This window comes from Scomber scombrus, chromosome 8, assembly GCF_963691925.1.
Source record: "Scomber scombrus chromosome 8, fScoSco1.1, whole genome shotgun sequence".
NCBI classification, from domain to species: Eukaryota; Metazoa; Chordata; class Actinopteri; order Scombriformes; family Scombridae; genus Scomber; species Scomber scombrus.
The window spans coordinates 14,147,840-14,165,491 of NC_084977.1; the positions used below are offsets into that span (position 1 = coordinate 14,147,840).

Consider the following 17,652-nt stretch of genomic DNA (forward strand, 5'->3'; position numbering starts at 1 on the left):
AGACATTTTAGTGCTTAGATACACACACACACACACACACACACACACACACACACACACACACACACACACACACACACACACACACACACACACACACACACACACATACACACAGACGCAGGCACACACACAAGATCATCTACTCAAACAACCACACTTAAATCCATTTACATGCCGTACACATACTCACTCATATGTAAATAAAAATTCATAAACATTCATGCTTACATGTACATTCAAACACACGCATGTACATTCTCTCTCTCTCTCTCTCTCTCACACACACACACACACACACACGTTTACTTGAGTCACTTTTGGGGTATATACATAGGCTTACATTAATTTCCTGGAGACTTACCCAAACCATAAGACCTAACCCTAACCTTAACCACTAATCCAAAAATCAGCATTTTACCAATTGGGAACATGACTTTTGTCCCCTATTACACAAGCTGTCCCCAATCAACTGGTCTTGAATCTGGTGTTTCTCCCTGAAAAGGACTTACCATAAGTCACACACACACACACACACACACACACACACACACACACACACACACACACACACACACACACACACACACACACACACACACACACACACACACACACACACACACACACACACACACCATTCACCAGAGAACATCCCTGCCTTTTTCTACCATTACCCACATTTGTCACTTTTTTTTCCTTTCTGCTTTTGTACTAGTTTCCAAATCACACAAGAGACCGGTTCCGCTTTTGTGTGCAATATCAAAATACAGAAGGCTTAGATAAAACATATTTTGGTACACTGCATGAAGTATTTAAAGAACTAAAATATTCCAGGGGCATAAACGGCTTTGCATATATTAAATGAACCAGACTGTGGTTATCTAATGAGAGAAGGGAGGGAGAAAAGGAGGAGGTAGAGTGGGTTGAGAGGAGTGGGAAAGGAGTGGGAAAGAAAGAGTGAAGGTAAAAAGCGAGTTGAGAGATGGGAGAACTGAGAGAGAGGCTTCAAGGAGTTTGGAAGAAGAACAAAAATATACACAGAAGAGAAAGATAAACAGAGATAGTTAGAGACTAAGTATTTGTGAATTTGTGTGTGTGTGTGTGTGTGTGTGTGTGTGTGTGTGTGTGTGTGTGTGTGTGTGTGTGTGTGTGTGTGTGTGTGTGTGTGTGTTTGCAAGGAGAGAACACAAACAGTGGTGGCTGATAATGAGCTTACATAGAAGCTCTTCCTATTTACAAGGAAACTGCTGTGGAAAGCTGAATTTTCTACGTACCTGCTGACTCGTTTCACATATCAGTTACACACACACACACACATACACACACACACACAAACACACACACAAACACACACACTTCCAGCTTTCTCTAAAACTCTGCCATGTGACCAGTGACTCAGGACCATCACAATATTCAAAGCAAGCCTGAAACTAAATGAGGCAAAAAACAGAACTAAATAAAATAAATAAATTGTGACATAAAATATAAATCATGATGAATTGAAAACAGAACTATATTACACACACACATACAGACAATGACACACATAGGATAATTGTGTTAAATTGATCAACAACGAGGTTATGCAGAGGACGGATGGTGTTTCCAAGCTGTGGCAGGCACATCTATAGTTATCCCGCAAGCTACATCGGTCCTCCTGACGCTGGTAACATGCTTTATTCATGTGTGGTCTGCAGCACAGTGTCAGAGGGCTTCTGTCGAATAAAGGCTGCTTGTAACTTGTGGCTTCATAGGGAAATCAAAGATATTTACTGGAACAGAGATGTACAGCTCTTACACAAAGACGTAGCTGTGAGGAAATGTGTGGAAGAGCAAGTTCTGTGAGATAGTTTCCATGGAAAACTGTGAGTAAACACTGGTAGTGAAAAATTGAATATTTTGAAGAGTTCATAAGAAAGTGGAAACCTTATTCTGTGATTTAAATATTAGCTATTCCTTCTGTGGGATGTATGACTTTTGCATAAGGACAAAGCAGGGACTAGTGTTTACCAGTGTATGAATTTTTAGAAAAGTGGCCATTAAACAGTCAAAAAAACAGAAAGTAAGCCATACTGGGAAAGCAGTATTACCCCAAACGTAAGACTGGCCTGGTCTTTTTCATTTTATGTCATGTAGATTCATAGATTCTCAATAATCAAGCACGATTTGTCAAGTTTGTTTTTGGAAGTAATTCAGGTAAAGAACAACATATGCAACCACAGTTCGGTATGTTTTTGAATTGGAATTAATGGAATTGAAGATAACTTTTAGTAGTTGAAAACATGTGTACAGTTTTAGGAAAAGTTCCTGTAGAGAACTGACAGACATGGTCATACATGATTTAACATCAGTTATCGCTTAGCTTTAGATATCCTCCAAGTTATTATTTAAATATCTCTGTGATAATGCTGTTCAACAAATATTCCTCAACATGGTATGGTAAAGTGTTGGGGAGTGTTAGTATTAGGGATGCACCGAAAATTCGGCCACCGAAAATGGCCCAAAAGCGCATTTTCGGTTTTCGGCCGAAATACTTTTATCACCGAAACAACGCGGCCGAAACAGCTAACTAAAGAGATCAGCTCCTCTGATGCATCTGTAGCAGACTTTATTCCTTTAATTGCAGCACTAAAGTGTAGTACACTCTTAGAGTCTGTGAGCACACGTTTCACTGAGATCTATTTGGATCCTCTGAACTTCATTGCGACTGTACTTGATCCGTGTTATAAAGATCATTACCTGGATGGGGGATTAAAGCAGCGCGCATGAGAAATGATCCGGGCCGCGATGGATGCAGAGAACCAGCTTAGAGACGGAGAAGCGCACAGCACAGTAGAAGGTGGGTGTGTTTGTGTGACTATAAATGCAGCGCGTGTGAGAGTAAAGCGTGCTTATAGCTCTGTGTTGCTGCTTATTAGACCGACACGATCGCAACCCTCCACCAAGTGTAACACTAAGTGTTATTTTTAACTTAATTTAGTTTTATAGTGTGCATTGTTGTAATGTCATTGCTAAATAAATATTTCCATACTTTTGTAATTGATTTATTCTTCGAATTGCAATGCCTTGATTTTAGTGAGGTTAGTACACAGTCATAGCCATAAATGCAATGGTACTAATAATTGGCATAATAATTTCTTTCGGTGTTTCGGTTTTCGGTTTTCGGCCTTGGTTTCCTCATTTTTGGTTTTCGGTTTCGGCAAAGAATTTTCATTTCGGTGCATCCCTAGTTAGTATGCATGCACACCCACATACACACAACAAGATGAACTAAAGCTTTCACTGTATTTTAAACCTGCAATAACTGATTTTTTTAGCCACTTGTTAGCAAATAGTTGCCTACAAAAAGAAAGGTTTCTTGCCTTTTGTTTTTGGTCTCCACGAACAACTCAGTAAAATATCTGGCTATTTAGCTGTTAATGTTCTATGTGCACCAACTAGAGCTTGTTTGTATCAGAAAGATGCTTAAAAGCTGAGTAGAGTTGAGGTGAACCACAGATTTTTGAGAATTCTCTGTTTTCATTACTACCATCGATACCTTACACATAGCCACTGGATACACTGCAAAATGTTAAATGGATTATAGCAACTAAAATATGAGGATGTCAAAGACCGTTTAAATAATACAGATAGGAACTTACCTCATTGGAGACGTCTACAACCAGATTGTCTTCACTCTTGTCTCCATCACTGTCCTGCGGGGCAGAGAACACATAAGCAGAGTAGAAATGTATGATTTCTCAATATGTTCATACTCAACTTTTATAATAAAGATGGAAACATGCACTAATGCACACATGCACACACACAGATCGATATATCAATAACCTTGGCTGCTCCTTCCACTGTCTGTCCACCGTGCAACATTTAACACAGAGATACTGTATACCATATACAGTATATTCTCATCAAACGTCTCCCTCATACAAACTCTATTTCAATATCTGTCTCACACACACACACACACACACACACACACACACACACACACACACACACACACACACACACACACACACACACACACACACACACACAGTTGTTCTTTCTCCATCTACGGCAAATTTTCGCTCTCCTAGCCATCTTTCTCTCTGTAGCTCCCTTTTTCTGGGGTGAGAACGTTGGCACTTAGTCACCATGGCAACAGCGCTTTGATGTGATCATGGCCTGATATTCCTATTGACATCAGTGTGGACTGACATCAGTACCTAATTATACAGAGCCAAAACAGGGCTATGTCTATAGCCTATTCCTCAAACAAAAATACAGAAAGAAGCCAGAGAGAGAGAAACAGAAAAGGAAAAAGAGAAAAAGGTGAAATGAGAGATGGAATAAAAATGAAAAAAGATAGTGAGAGGGAAAAGAAGAGAAATTGAAAGAGGCTGATAAAGAGGCAAGGACCGATAGAGAGGAGCAAAAGGCAAACAGAGAGAAATGGAAGATGTAATGTGGCTCGACAGAGAGAAAGAGAGGAAAAACATTTGGGAAAGTGGAAACTATCTGTGCTTGTTCTTGGTCTAAACTAATGGGAAGATTTGGACTGTTGCTGTTGATGCCAAACTGATTTAGCTGGAGGCCGTCTTGCACAGACAGACTCACGGTGTCAATCAATCCTCCAGACTGCAAACACACAGCCATGTAATTCATTACAGCTATCTGCCCTGGCCGTCTCTTTTCTGGCATTACATCGCCTCTGGCTCCCTACTTTTCCCCATTGGACCCATCCAAACCAAACACGACTCTAATTGGCTGCGGGCCCCCGACCCCGCTGTGGACTGTAATGTCATAGGCAATGTCATACGTACACACACAAATGCTATGGTGTCTTCAGCATATACTAAATGTGTGTGTGTGTGTGTGTGTCTGTGTCTATATATTCTGTAAATGTGATGCATACATGTGCACTAATGGCATTAAATGATTAAAATTGTTTGCTGCATGTTTATTGTTTGTTTATATGTAATATTTATGTCTATTTTTTCTTATATCCTGTGTGCACTGTGTCTTGCTCTCAGGCATCATTTAGGGCTCATCTCGTCTTACAAGGACAGGGACACATACAAACACAAACACGTACATATGAGTGTGGCGGGAGGGACTCTTTGTCATCACAGCGCCTCCTCTTGGCCTCTGCTCCTCCCTGCGAGGAGGAGTAACCTCCTGACGGGCCCTGACGCTCCTCGGTGGGCTGACTGTCTGTTGATGACACTGACTTACTCTGCAGGAAGGACACATAAGCACAAATAAAAGTGATGAACACTCACAGTCTGGATTAAACTACCACAGTAAGGAGAGGTGATGAAAGCTTGGGTGAAGACATCGATATGCACATTAGACACAGTAACTAGCAAAAGATAAACACATGAGATTCTACCAATGTACAGGTCATAATGTGGAGAAAATCTGACACACACACACACACACACACACACACACACACACACACACACACACACACACACACACACACACACACACACACACTCACACACACACACACACACACACACACACACACACTTATACAGTCATTCTTAAGACATAAACTCACATAAACACAAGGAAAAGCATACTTGAAAGACTGCACATAAATGCAAAAAACACATATGATAACACAAACACACACAAGCAGACAGCAGGAACAGCAGACACAAGCAGGACAGGTTAAGACCTAGCCTTAGAAGCACATAGGACAGCCTATAAAGCTAATTAGCGCTCTCCCCTCGACACACCAGTCCTCATGTAAAATATGACTCTCATTATTGGGCAATAAAGCTGTGCAGGCATATTTACAATACAGCCTGGCCTGCTGTGAAAAGCCGATCAAAGCATTGTGTTGTTTTTGCATAGGGGCAGGGGCCAGAGGTTCGGTGAGGGCCACTTGTCATTCTCTGTCCCCCTGTGGGGAAGACAAGAACAGAGAGGTTTAACACACCAATGAGTCACACAGGAAGGAGCCCACGGGGCCGACAGGAAGGAGCACTGGAAAGAGGAGAGCAGAAACCACACAATGGACCTCAGTGCAGCTCAACAAACTTCCCTCTCTTCTTTCTTCTCCTTCTTCTCCTCCTCCGCCTTCTCCACTCTTCTACTGACTTCCTCTCGCTGTCCCTTTTTTCCCCTCCATTTAAAATTCCAAGATGTTTTACTGCTGCAGAGCAGTAAAACACCCCCCCCCCCCCCCCCCCCCCCCTCTCTTTCTTCGACAAATGGCAATTGATATGCATCTCTCCCCTGCATTTTCTCCTCCCTCCCCTCCCTTCTCAAACGCTGTAATGCTTGGCTAAGTTCAGCACAAACCTCAACTCAGGAGAGAAATATTTTCCTGGTGCTTAACAATCAGCATTGTGTTTAGCAATTTAATTATGCTAAGGGTTTCAATGCAGATAGAGAGTGAGGGAGGGAAAGTTAAGTCAGTAGCACTCTTAAATCATTTTCATTTTAGCAATAAAAGTCAGAACAAAGACCTGCTGGTATTTTTTTTTAACAACCTTACACTCCCTATTTTTCTTGTTTTTTTCCCTCCTTCTTTAGTCTGCCTCTCTTTTTGCTTTTCCAATTTCACTCTCCATCTCCCTATGACCCCCTCCGCCCTCTCTCTCTCTCTCACACACACACGCTCTAGCTCTCTCTCTCGCTCTCTCTACCTCTCTCTGTGTTTTCAACAGTAACACTGATGAAGGCCAGCTGTCCATTGCAACCAGTACAGTAAGGAAGTGTTCACACAGCTTCCATAAAGAAGAGAAATCTGCATCCACAGAGAACAGGACAAGCCATAGACGTCCACTGAATTTCAATCAGCCCATTTGCACTGCATTAATTCTCCAGGCGATTAACAGGGACTACAAACCTGATGAACACTTTTATATATTTCACTGCAGGATGAATTTGTATATTTTCTCAACCCATCAATTACAGTAACCTAAGACACCATCCTCTCACATCTCACTTTAACACTTAATTAAAGGAGCGCTGAATTTGGATTATTTGACAGTATGTCAGTCTCTCCTACAAAAAAGCATCCTGCCTCCAACTTAATGAGTCACATTAATGTATCAGTATGATAGCTACACACCATCTTTTTAGAAGAAAGACATCAAAAGGAGATGTCACCAGTGATTCTTGTTTGATCTTCTGTAGCTACCAATTCACAGTTTCAATAGGAAACAAAGTTGGAATCACACTGAAATAGACTGTAAAAGCATGTTTTTTTGGTAGAGGTCAAGGTAAGTTCTTCAGTCTGTTAAAAGTGGTAGGACAACAGCAACATGAGGCTCTTTATGGTGAACAAGCATCATACTACATACATGCAACAAAGTTGGTTAGCCATGAAGTGTTCAGAACGTTTATCCATTCATGATGCAGAATACACATACAGAAGGACTAATTTGAACAAATTTCACTCTTTGCTCTTTAGCCTTCCCCTTTCCTGCAGCGTTGGCAATTATGCAGTTTTACTCTTGCAAACAACATTGCAGAAAATAATCTGTTGGGGAACATCTTATCAAATAGGTGTTAGTGGTTCATGATCTGTTAAGTAATGTCTGACAGTTCTTTGACATCAGACATTTAGCAACCTCAGTCCTGATAAATATATATTTATATCCTGAATGCATAATACAAGTAAACCTTTTTGAGTGAGCGTTGCTCATTTTTACAGACGCTAACTGAAGTGGTTTGGGAAGTATTTGCAAATAACTGGGTTTTAATCTTTTCACTTGTTCTGTAAGTCCTCTAGATTATCAGACCATTTGTGATGCTGATAAACAAACAGTTGCTTGTTCATCCATTCACTCAGTTTGTACTTTCTTCCAGATAACTGCAAAATGCTGTGAGCTCAGATGTTAGTGTGATGTAGAAAACCTTGAGAAGCTCAAGGTTGATAGCACTGAGCAGCTATTGTGCCAGTGTTGAGCTGTTCTCCTGGCTGAGCTCCAGCAATACAAAGCCTTTTTTAGAGGCCACTTTACAGTGCTTCTCCATTTCCCTCAGTTTATCATTGTCACACACACACACACACACACACACACACACACACACACACACACACACACACACACACACACACACACACACACACACACACACACACACACACACAGACAAACACACACACAGTGAAATGTGGGTATACACAACACTTACATCAATGTACACACACACACACACACACACACACACACACACACACACACACACACACACACACACACACACACACACACACACACACACACACATACACACACATACAAACAACTACTCACCCTGCTGGGTGCTCCCTCTGGGACGGGGCGGAGAAAGGGGAGGAAAGAGAACAGAGTAGAGAAAAAAGTTAGATAGAGAGGAAAGGAGAAAGGAGGGGGAAAAAAGTTTGACGTCAGTCCTGATAATAGTAACAACAGTCCCCCAGTCAGCCAAGGTTAGGCTGAACTATGACTGCTACTCTCTAATAAAGATACAGACCTACTATTGTGTGTGATTCCAGTCTCCTCTCTCTCTCTATCTTTCCCTCTCTCTGTTCTCCATCCAGACAAAGCTTGCTGTCTTCCCCTGCTGCCTCTTTCCACTATCTTTTCACAGATTTTTTTTCTCTTGTATGTAAGAACAGAAACACACACAGCTGCAGACATGCATAAAGCTCTCATACATATGATTAACACGCCAGTATGAACACATTGATCACTTTATCTCTCTCCCTTTCTACCCTCACTCATTCCTTCTTTTTTTCTTTCTTTTTAGCTCTCGGTTTATTCATGAGCAAGTCTCTTGACTCTGTGCCTGAAACAGAGCGCTAAGATAAGATATTCTATCAGGGTGAATGAAAGTTCATTGGGAGAAAGCGTCCCTCTTGCATTTACACAAGCGCCGTGAATGTCTGTCCATATTATGACAGCAATCTAAACATTGAAGTTCAAATTCTGTCCAAAAGGTGAGTTGCTGAACAAATTACAGAAATGATGCATGCCACAAATGACATAAAGTGTTGCTTTGCTTTTTATTTTCTCTACAATGATAAAAAAATTAACTGTTTTTTAGTCTGCAGCTGTTCAGGGTTTCTATCTATAGTACGAGCAGAGATACAAACATTTTATCGATAATAACAAAATTCTTGCATGTGTGAAATCTGATGGTTTCATTCTGGATGATTGCCCAGAGTCTGATACTCTGACCTACTTGTATTGGACTCACTAAACATCTTCTCAAAATATTCAATAGGAGAATTGATTTTCAACGATGAAACATTTTGTGTATGCTAACCTGAGACAAAATCAAGTACACTGACTTTCACTGCACAACTACTACCATATACTGTCAGGGCTGCAGGGCCTTTAATGCAACAACCTCCATAATACCATCAATCAAGTACCTTACTGTTTCTCCAGTTTAAACCAGGGTTGCTTTACTATGAACTCTGTACTGTGTTCAAATGGTGGCTTTACTGTCTTCTAGTAAATGACAGCATGCTGGCACCGGCTTTACGTCACAGCATAAGAAAAGATGACCTAGTTTATTTTCAGAGCCACCGTTGTCAAAGTTTTTGATGTATTATATGTTTTCAGTGATCTGACTTTATTAGTAGACTATAGTGACTTAACGTCGGTGTTACCTCCTGTTGTTCATCCACCATGCCATAGCATTTAAATCTGTATTTAGAGACAAAACTTAGGGTTCAAATTGCACAGTTCCTTACCTCGGAGATGTTCAGCATCAAGGTGGTTGCGGTCATCTTTAGAGGCAAGGTGGGCTGAGACCCCCAAGGCCCCAGTCAGCGCCAGAAGCCCTGAGCTTCCTGCACCCAGAGACAGGCCTGATGGGTGTGGCGTCAGGGGGATGCCAGGGGCATGGTGAGACAGGTGCTGGAGCTGCTGCTGCTGTGGCCACAGGGAAAGAAGGGAACGGGGATGGAGGGGTTGGGGAAGGAAGATGTCATACAAGGGGGTGGGTGGTTAGAGAAAACAGGGCAAAGAAGAGAAGCATAGAAAATAAGCAGGTGAAAGTGACAAAAAAAACAATGGAGAGGAGAGAGCAAAAAAGTTAGAGGGAGTGGGATGGAGACAGGGAGAAGGTAAATGAAACTAAATCCACATGGAGAACTCAACGGTGAGAAAGGAAAATAAGATGAAGGAAGATAGGATGTTAAAGAGATTAGTGGATTAAGAGGTGAGAGAGATAGACACCAAGGACAAGAATGCAGGAAAGTAAAGGGGGCGAAGAAGGAAATTTAATTATCAACATTCACAAGGAAAGTAAAATGGAAAGCAATAAGGACAGAAAGAATAAGATATTGAAGCAATGAATGGGTTTGATAATAGAAGAAAGACAGGAGAAAGAAGAGAGACAAAACACCAGGGAAAACACAGAGAGGGTGAATGAGAGGGGAAGAAAATGTTTAAGTTACAGAGTAAATGATGGAGAGAAACAGGGGGAAATCATGGTGGAAGCAATGGAAAATGAAGGAGAGATAAATGTTAAGGCGGGAGATAGGGAGAGAGAGTAAATGAGTGCAGGAGGGAAGGAAAGTGCAGCGGAGAGAGAAAAGATAAGACATGGCAAAAACAATAGGAGAGGAGAAATGAGGACAGGGGCAAAGTAGGAGGAAGAGAATGATAAAAGATTATAAGAGGAGGGATGAGGAAAATCCCGAAAGAAAATGAACAGAAAGACAAAGAGAAATAGGAAAAAGAAAACAATGAGGATGGAGAGAATGGAGAGCAAAGGAGCAGCTACAGATAAAGAAAGGCTATTATCCTGAGGGGAGCATTATGATGTGTTTTCGTGTGCTGTTTTGTCAAGCCGGTGTGTTAGACCTACAAACACACACAAGCACACACCTTAGAGACAACCGTGTTTGAAGTGCTGGGAGGAACAAAGGGTTTTAAGTAGACCGTAATGTGATCAGTGCTCTGACAAGCCTTGGAAAGCCCCATCCAGTGTGGCACTTAAGAGCATCATGTGTATGTGTGTGTATGGACATTACCCATATGTGTAGACAAGCATTTGTATAATATGTTAGTGTAGGTGTTGGAGATGTTTAGCGTGTATTTTTTTACATTACGGCTTATAACGGTTGTTTCAGTCTGTATGTGTTAGATGCAGTTTCATATTTTAGAGTGTTTAGTGTGTTAGAGAGTCCAGACAGTTGATGAACAAACATGGTACACTGTACTGTTGTTGGACAGATGTAACTAATGATCTGTTAAAATATAATCTCACTAGAACTGATCAACCTGATAACGATCAGTTTTCTGTCTCCCTCAAGAGTGACTAACAATGTTTAAGCACTACTCATTCTAGGATGTCACTACCCCATTTTTTTCTCCAATCTCCAATTTTTTTATTTTCTTCTTGACTACTAGTTACTCATTTCGCCAAGTGTAAGCAGCCTGTGAAGAGCAGTAATTGCTGATTAATTCCTTATCCTTGGCATATTCAATTACATCTTCTGAAATTATCAACAGGGCACAACATCACATTTACAGCTAACACTTCCAATATACCTGAGTTTACACAACTGGAACACAGTCTCACTCAGTCTTGTATTTGCTGTTAAAGGTGCAGTGTGTAGTATTTAGTCTTATTAAAACATACTTATGTATATTACATTCCATTTCTGTTAAGTCCGTTCTACTCGATGCCACTAAATTCTACACACTGCACGTTTAAAACTGGATGAGATGCTACTTAATATCTGACTCTAAGGCCAGCTCACTCTGTGGACATAAAATACATAAAACTCAGATACATCGAAAAATAATCCCTCAAAGGACAATCTTTATTTAGAAAACAGTTTGAAATGTTCCATTACCCGCATTAATTCATAGCATGGCATCAAAGGTTCACAGCATTCAGTAGTAAAATAATCCCTGCCTGACTGAATCTCGATTTAGCGCGATCAATATCACCATCTGGAGTGATAGTGAGCAACATAAACACCTTGAGTGACGCTTACATTAATACTTCAACCCTCTGATGATCGATTTGTCTGATCTACAAATGATAATTATGATTGGTTCAAGAATCTGTGGAATATCCTTAGTTGATATGAGTGCATGTGTGTCATCATGATGAATGGAGGTGACTCACCCCAATAATGGCATTGAGTTCAGCCATGGTGACCTGCTTGGCCCTCTCCACTGCTTGGACCACCTGTTGCTGGTGCTGCACACACATGCACACACAAGCACACGCACACACACACACACACACACACACACACACACACACACACACACACACACACACACACATACACACACACAATGCCAGATAAAGAACGTAAAGAGAAAGAGGGGTTATAGTACATTAATATCCATGCTGTATGTAACAGTATATAGTGTAAATCTAATCTATGTTGCATGTACTGTCAGGGAAACTTTAGAAAAAAGGTGTAAAAAATAATACTCTATACAGGATGCATAAATATAAAAGTAACACAAAAGGAACAAACTGTGAGGTCTGTGCACTTACACACATGCTCAAAGACACACTAACTCCAATCTCAGTTCTGTGTACACTAAATCCCAGTGTAATCAGTCACACAACTGCAAACATGCATGTGTGTGTGACAGTGTGACAAACACACACAGAGACACACACACACACACACACACAGACAAGCAGTGTCAATATTGATCAAACTGAGTTATGACCTTCCTGTCTTCGGGGATGCACATTCATCAGTGCACGCTCACATTCAGACAAAAAGTAGTGTCTGCAGATTTGTACTCCTACTCACTCGCTCTCACACATAAAACCAGTGCACACTCAGGTACAGTGCGCACACACACTTCACACATAAGACTACACAAACATGCACAGTGGAATAAAGCTAATATACCAAGGATTCATTCCATTTCAATCAGTTTTGTTGTCATGCTCACGGTCAGAGAAACAGCGCAACAATATATTTAAAATCAATTATAATCCTGCTCCTCTTACTTATGTTGGTCATATTAAGCAGTCATAAATTAAAATATAGCTAGCTTTAAGGAGAAATTAATGGGGCCAAGCACATATGCAGAAATGATGATAATGCTGTTGAGCGATAAGAAGGCACAAATTGAATTTTTTAGAATTGGTTGTGTTAACTTGGAAGATAATGGGATATAGATGCTCTAAAAAATCTATATTACTCTTTAAGTCTGAGATCATGAAAGGTTACAATGCCACACTAAGTATTTTGTACTGTTTACAGTGACACAGATACCTCCTTTTGACCTTGAATGGATAATTTGGTTAAAATAAAGCACATGACCAAATATAAAACATACAGAGCTCACAGCATATTCATTATTGGGGACAGGAAATCATTGGTGCCATAAAGGTCAGCAGATCATCAGCTGATGAGATGTTCCTTAAAGCAGGAAAGCTGATTTGATCATAAGGCAGTAAAGTAAATTGTATTTTCCGTAGGCGTAAACTGTAATTGAAATGTTTATGATTGAAACATATAAACATTTGAAGCACATGAAATGATGGTGTTGTACAAGAGAGAAATTTAGCTCACTTGGTTTGATGAATCTGATTCCACAAGACATGAATCATAACCTCATTCTGATTCATTTTTGTCAATTTTACTTTGTGCCAAAAGTTCATTGTGCCAACAAAATAATTAACATGAGGCAACAAATGGGATCCAGCTTCATTTAGTTTATTCAGCAAAACTGGAAAGAGAGTGAAACAGCTAGCCTGGCTCTGTCCAAAGCTAACAAAATCGGTCTAACACCACCTCTAAAGTAACACACTCCACTCTTTGTGCTAAACGAAGCTAACTGGCTGATGGCAGGAGCTTCATATGAACCATTCAGACATCAGAGTGGTATCAATCTGCTCATCTAAAATAAGCATATTTCCTGAAATGTTGAACTATTCCTATAAAAGCTTTGTTAAATTCAGTATATTCTGAATCATATATTATTCTAAATGCAAAAATAAGTGATACATACACCACCCCACACTCACATATATGTATGTATGTATGTATATATATATATATATGTATATATATAGGCCCATGGCATGAATAATGGTTTCCTGATTACGTGTGCGCAAATTGTGTGTGTGTTTGTCTGGCAGTGGTGACACTAACCTCTTGAGAGAGGAAAGGGATGATCTGAGCACAGATGGCACTGAGACGCTTGACAATCTCCGCCTGTAACAGAAAAGAGAGAGACGAAAGGAGAAAGGGATATACAATCATGTCACATATTGTCAGATAATAAGCACATAATGAACACAGAGCATATGATACACCTTTACAGCACATTAAGCCTTTGCTGCATTAAAAGACCTTTCTAATGAACGAGGATTTCTGTCAGTGACGACAGTAAGAGATGTGTGAGGGAAGGGCTCCAGTCATCATCTGGTCTTTTAGCACCACCACACTCTCATTTAGCTCAGCTTCATGTGCTCTTACCCACTTCAGTCTTCCTCTGTCTCTCTCTTTTTACTCTCAAACACACACAAACATATGAGCAAACAAACACACATTCACAAAAACCTCTCCACCTGTCACAGTCGGCTATTCAGTGCCATTACATTTGTCCATTTTCTAAAACTGGAAAAATCCATAAAGATGCTCTTTCTTGGTCTGGAAATGGTGAATAGCATCCTCCCTTACATTGTTCCTTACCGTCATTCGTCCACACTCGTCCACACGCGCACACACACACAACATGCACACGTAGCAAACCTAGTCACCATCCACAAAATACAGCTGCCTACACACACACCACAAGCACACACATGCATAACAAATACGCACACACTCTCTCACTGTGTCTCTTACACGCACACAAACACACGCACACACATTGAACCTCTGCGGTGTGTCTAATTCTATCTGTCTGAGTGCCCTCAGCCTCATTTTGTTCCCTTCTTCACTCAGCCGTTCTCTCTTTTCCTACAACAGCTCTCACACTGAGCCATTATTACCCTATTCATCCTCTTCCTCCTCCTCTCTCTCTCTCTCTCTATCCTCCCTCGCTGACTTTGTCTCATTTTCTCTCATCTTTTTACTCTTCTATATTACTTGTTTTAATTCATCCTCCTTACTTTTTCCTCAGTTGCCCTTTTTTTATTATTTCTGTTCAGTGTTTTTTCTTGGTTAATTTAATATTTTCAGTTTTTCCTTCCTTCTGCCTATCTTGTTTTCTCTCTGTATCGCTCTATCCCCTCTAACACATGTTTCTGCTACTTAAAGATACTGAAGAGGGAAGAGAAAAAGACAGCAAAGGGGTGATGGAGGGTAATGCAATGACTGACAGGGCTGTATACACCTTCATACAAAGGCTCACGCAAGCACGCAAGCACGCACACACGCGCACACACACACACACACACACACACACACACACACACACACACGATCAGCCAGTCTGTCAGTTACAGACAGTCTCATGATGACTTCATGAACTAGCTATCACCAGGCACACAGCTCTGCTCCAAGGATAGCCTCATCACATTATACATGTATTAATGTATGCATGTGTGTGTAGGTGGTGTGCTTTAGCATCTTAGTGTATTTGGAGGGATATACATGTATGCTGTGTATGTTTGCGTGTGTAGAAAGGGGAGTGAGGGGAGAAAGAGCAATAGATGAGGAGAAAGAGAGAGAAAAAATAGATTCATGCACTTGTAATGTGCGTCATTTACCACTCTGAATAGCTGCAAAGAAATGTATAGGATTACACTACACATCATATTAATCTACTGTATGTCAATCATTTCCCTGTATATTCAGCTGAATTCAGTTATTTTGAAACTCCCTGTTTGTCTGTTTCACTTCATCCTGCTTTTGCGTCAATCCGTGCAACTAAACTAACTGGAAATATAACAAGGGGGTCACATGGTTGTGAGCCTGCATATAGTCCATACAGTCATTTTTTAGACTGATAATGATCCCAGCAGACAATGGCTGAAAGTATTGGTCATACGCTGGCTTTGTTAACAGGTAGACTGAACAGGCTCCTTTGCTAAATACATCTGTTGTTTGAACTGTGTCTGAATGAACCAAAGCATCATGTCTGGCAGTTGGGAAAGCTTCTCTTATCAGTCAAAAAAACATCACAAACTGGGAACAATTTAATCAGCAAATTGCCCAACTCATACACTGTAGCCTTGAGAATTTCACTGTTAAATAACAGTAAAATAATGGCAGCAGAGACGCAAGTATTTGACTGTTATTTTACAGTGCATCTACTGTAATTTATTTCAACAGTATAATACTGTGTAATGGATAACCGTATATGACAGTAAAATAACAGTGCATCTATTGTAATTTCCTTTAACAGTATAATACTGTATATTTGATTACAGTATATGACAGTAGTATAAAGGTGGGTTTTACAGTCATTTTTTCCAATAAATCCCCACACATATAAAAATAGAAAACACAAAAGAATAGAATTTCAATAAAGTATTGCTGTATTGTATTACAAAACAGGCTGATTTGTAACAGCCTGGCTTGGAAACAAGTTGTTAAGCATTCTTGCTTCAGCTCCTGGAGTGTAGTCAAAAAGCTGACAGAAAATACTGTAAAATACTGTTAAATAGCAGTTATTCACAGTTATTTGTTAACTGACTTACTTTACATGCAAGGGATGAATATTTTACAGTATTTTAGAATTATTATGAAATACAGTAAGATACTGTTATAAATCCACCTTAAATTTACAGTAATTTGTCACAGTGCAGAGATGTTCTCACTATCTAATGACTTACTGTACATGGACGGCAACTTATAAAAGAGGCACATTCAAACACTAGGCCAGGAGTAATGCTTGTTATGATACGGTGCACACAGCTCACATGAACAGTGTTATAACTCTTAACATAGACTATTTTCCTCTAATTCACTTCTGAATTGACTGTCCTCCCCTCACACATCCTTAAGAAAATCATATCAATTGAAACAAACTTTAGAACAGGTAATCCTCAGGCCCTCAGATCAATTCAGATGACCTGGTTCAGTTTTGGTCAGATAAAAGTCAATTCAATAAGACAAGTGCTGGACCACATGTCAGAAAAATAACCTGACTAACCAAACTGAACATAACAAACAAGAGCTAAACTGAATTAAATTTAATTCACCTATGAAGATAATAGATGCTGCTTTCATTTATTGTTTTATAGTGTAGCCATCTCTTTTATAAAACCAAATAAACTTGACTGAATATATCGAAATAACACGATGTAGGAGGGAACAGAAAAAACAGACCGGAAAACATGGACAGCTTGAAATTGTGGACACATTATCTTTAATCTGAGAAAAAAATGCATTCAATGATGTTTATTATAAAGCAACATTTTGAGAATGAAAATCTGACAACTGATACACGTCACAGTTATGTAGTATCAGGTAAGAATAAACTTGTGGTTTACAGATTAAGAAATGTCAGCATTAGGTTTTATTTCTGGCACTATGAACAACCCTTTCACATCACACATTTGATTTTATGTTAGTAACAGAATCATAAATGAATGCACCTTTAACCTTTAGAGGCTAAAATCATGGTGCAGTTCATTTTACTATAAAGCAAGGACTCTCTGTCTGTATGTATGTCCTTCGCATATCTCAAGAATCATTCATCTGATCTATTTCACACTTTGTGGCTGTATTGCTAGTGATGCAAGAATATGCAGTGT

The 17,652-nt window shown here is 40.0% G+C and overlaps 1 protein-coding gene across 1 annotated transcript in view; it reads right to left on the reverse strand.

Annotated features, from left to right (window-relative positions):
• Nucleotides 1-17,652, reverse strand: part of tle2b (TLE family member 2, transcriptional corepressor b) — a 79,104-nt gene that overhangs the window by 10,451 nt on the left and 51,001 nt on the right. The window contains 6 exon segments of the mRNA XM_062424921.1: nt 3,645-3,698; nt 5,081-5,221; nt 8,271-8,287; nt 9,698-9,878; nt 12,091-12,165; nt 14,096-14,158. Coding sequence (XP_062280905.1) covers nt 3,645-3,698; nt 5,081-5,221; nt 8,271-8,287; nt 9,698-9,878; nt 12,091-12,165; nt 14,096-14,158 — 531 coding nt within the window.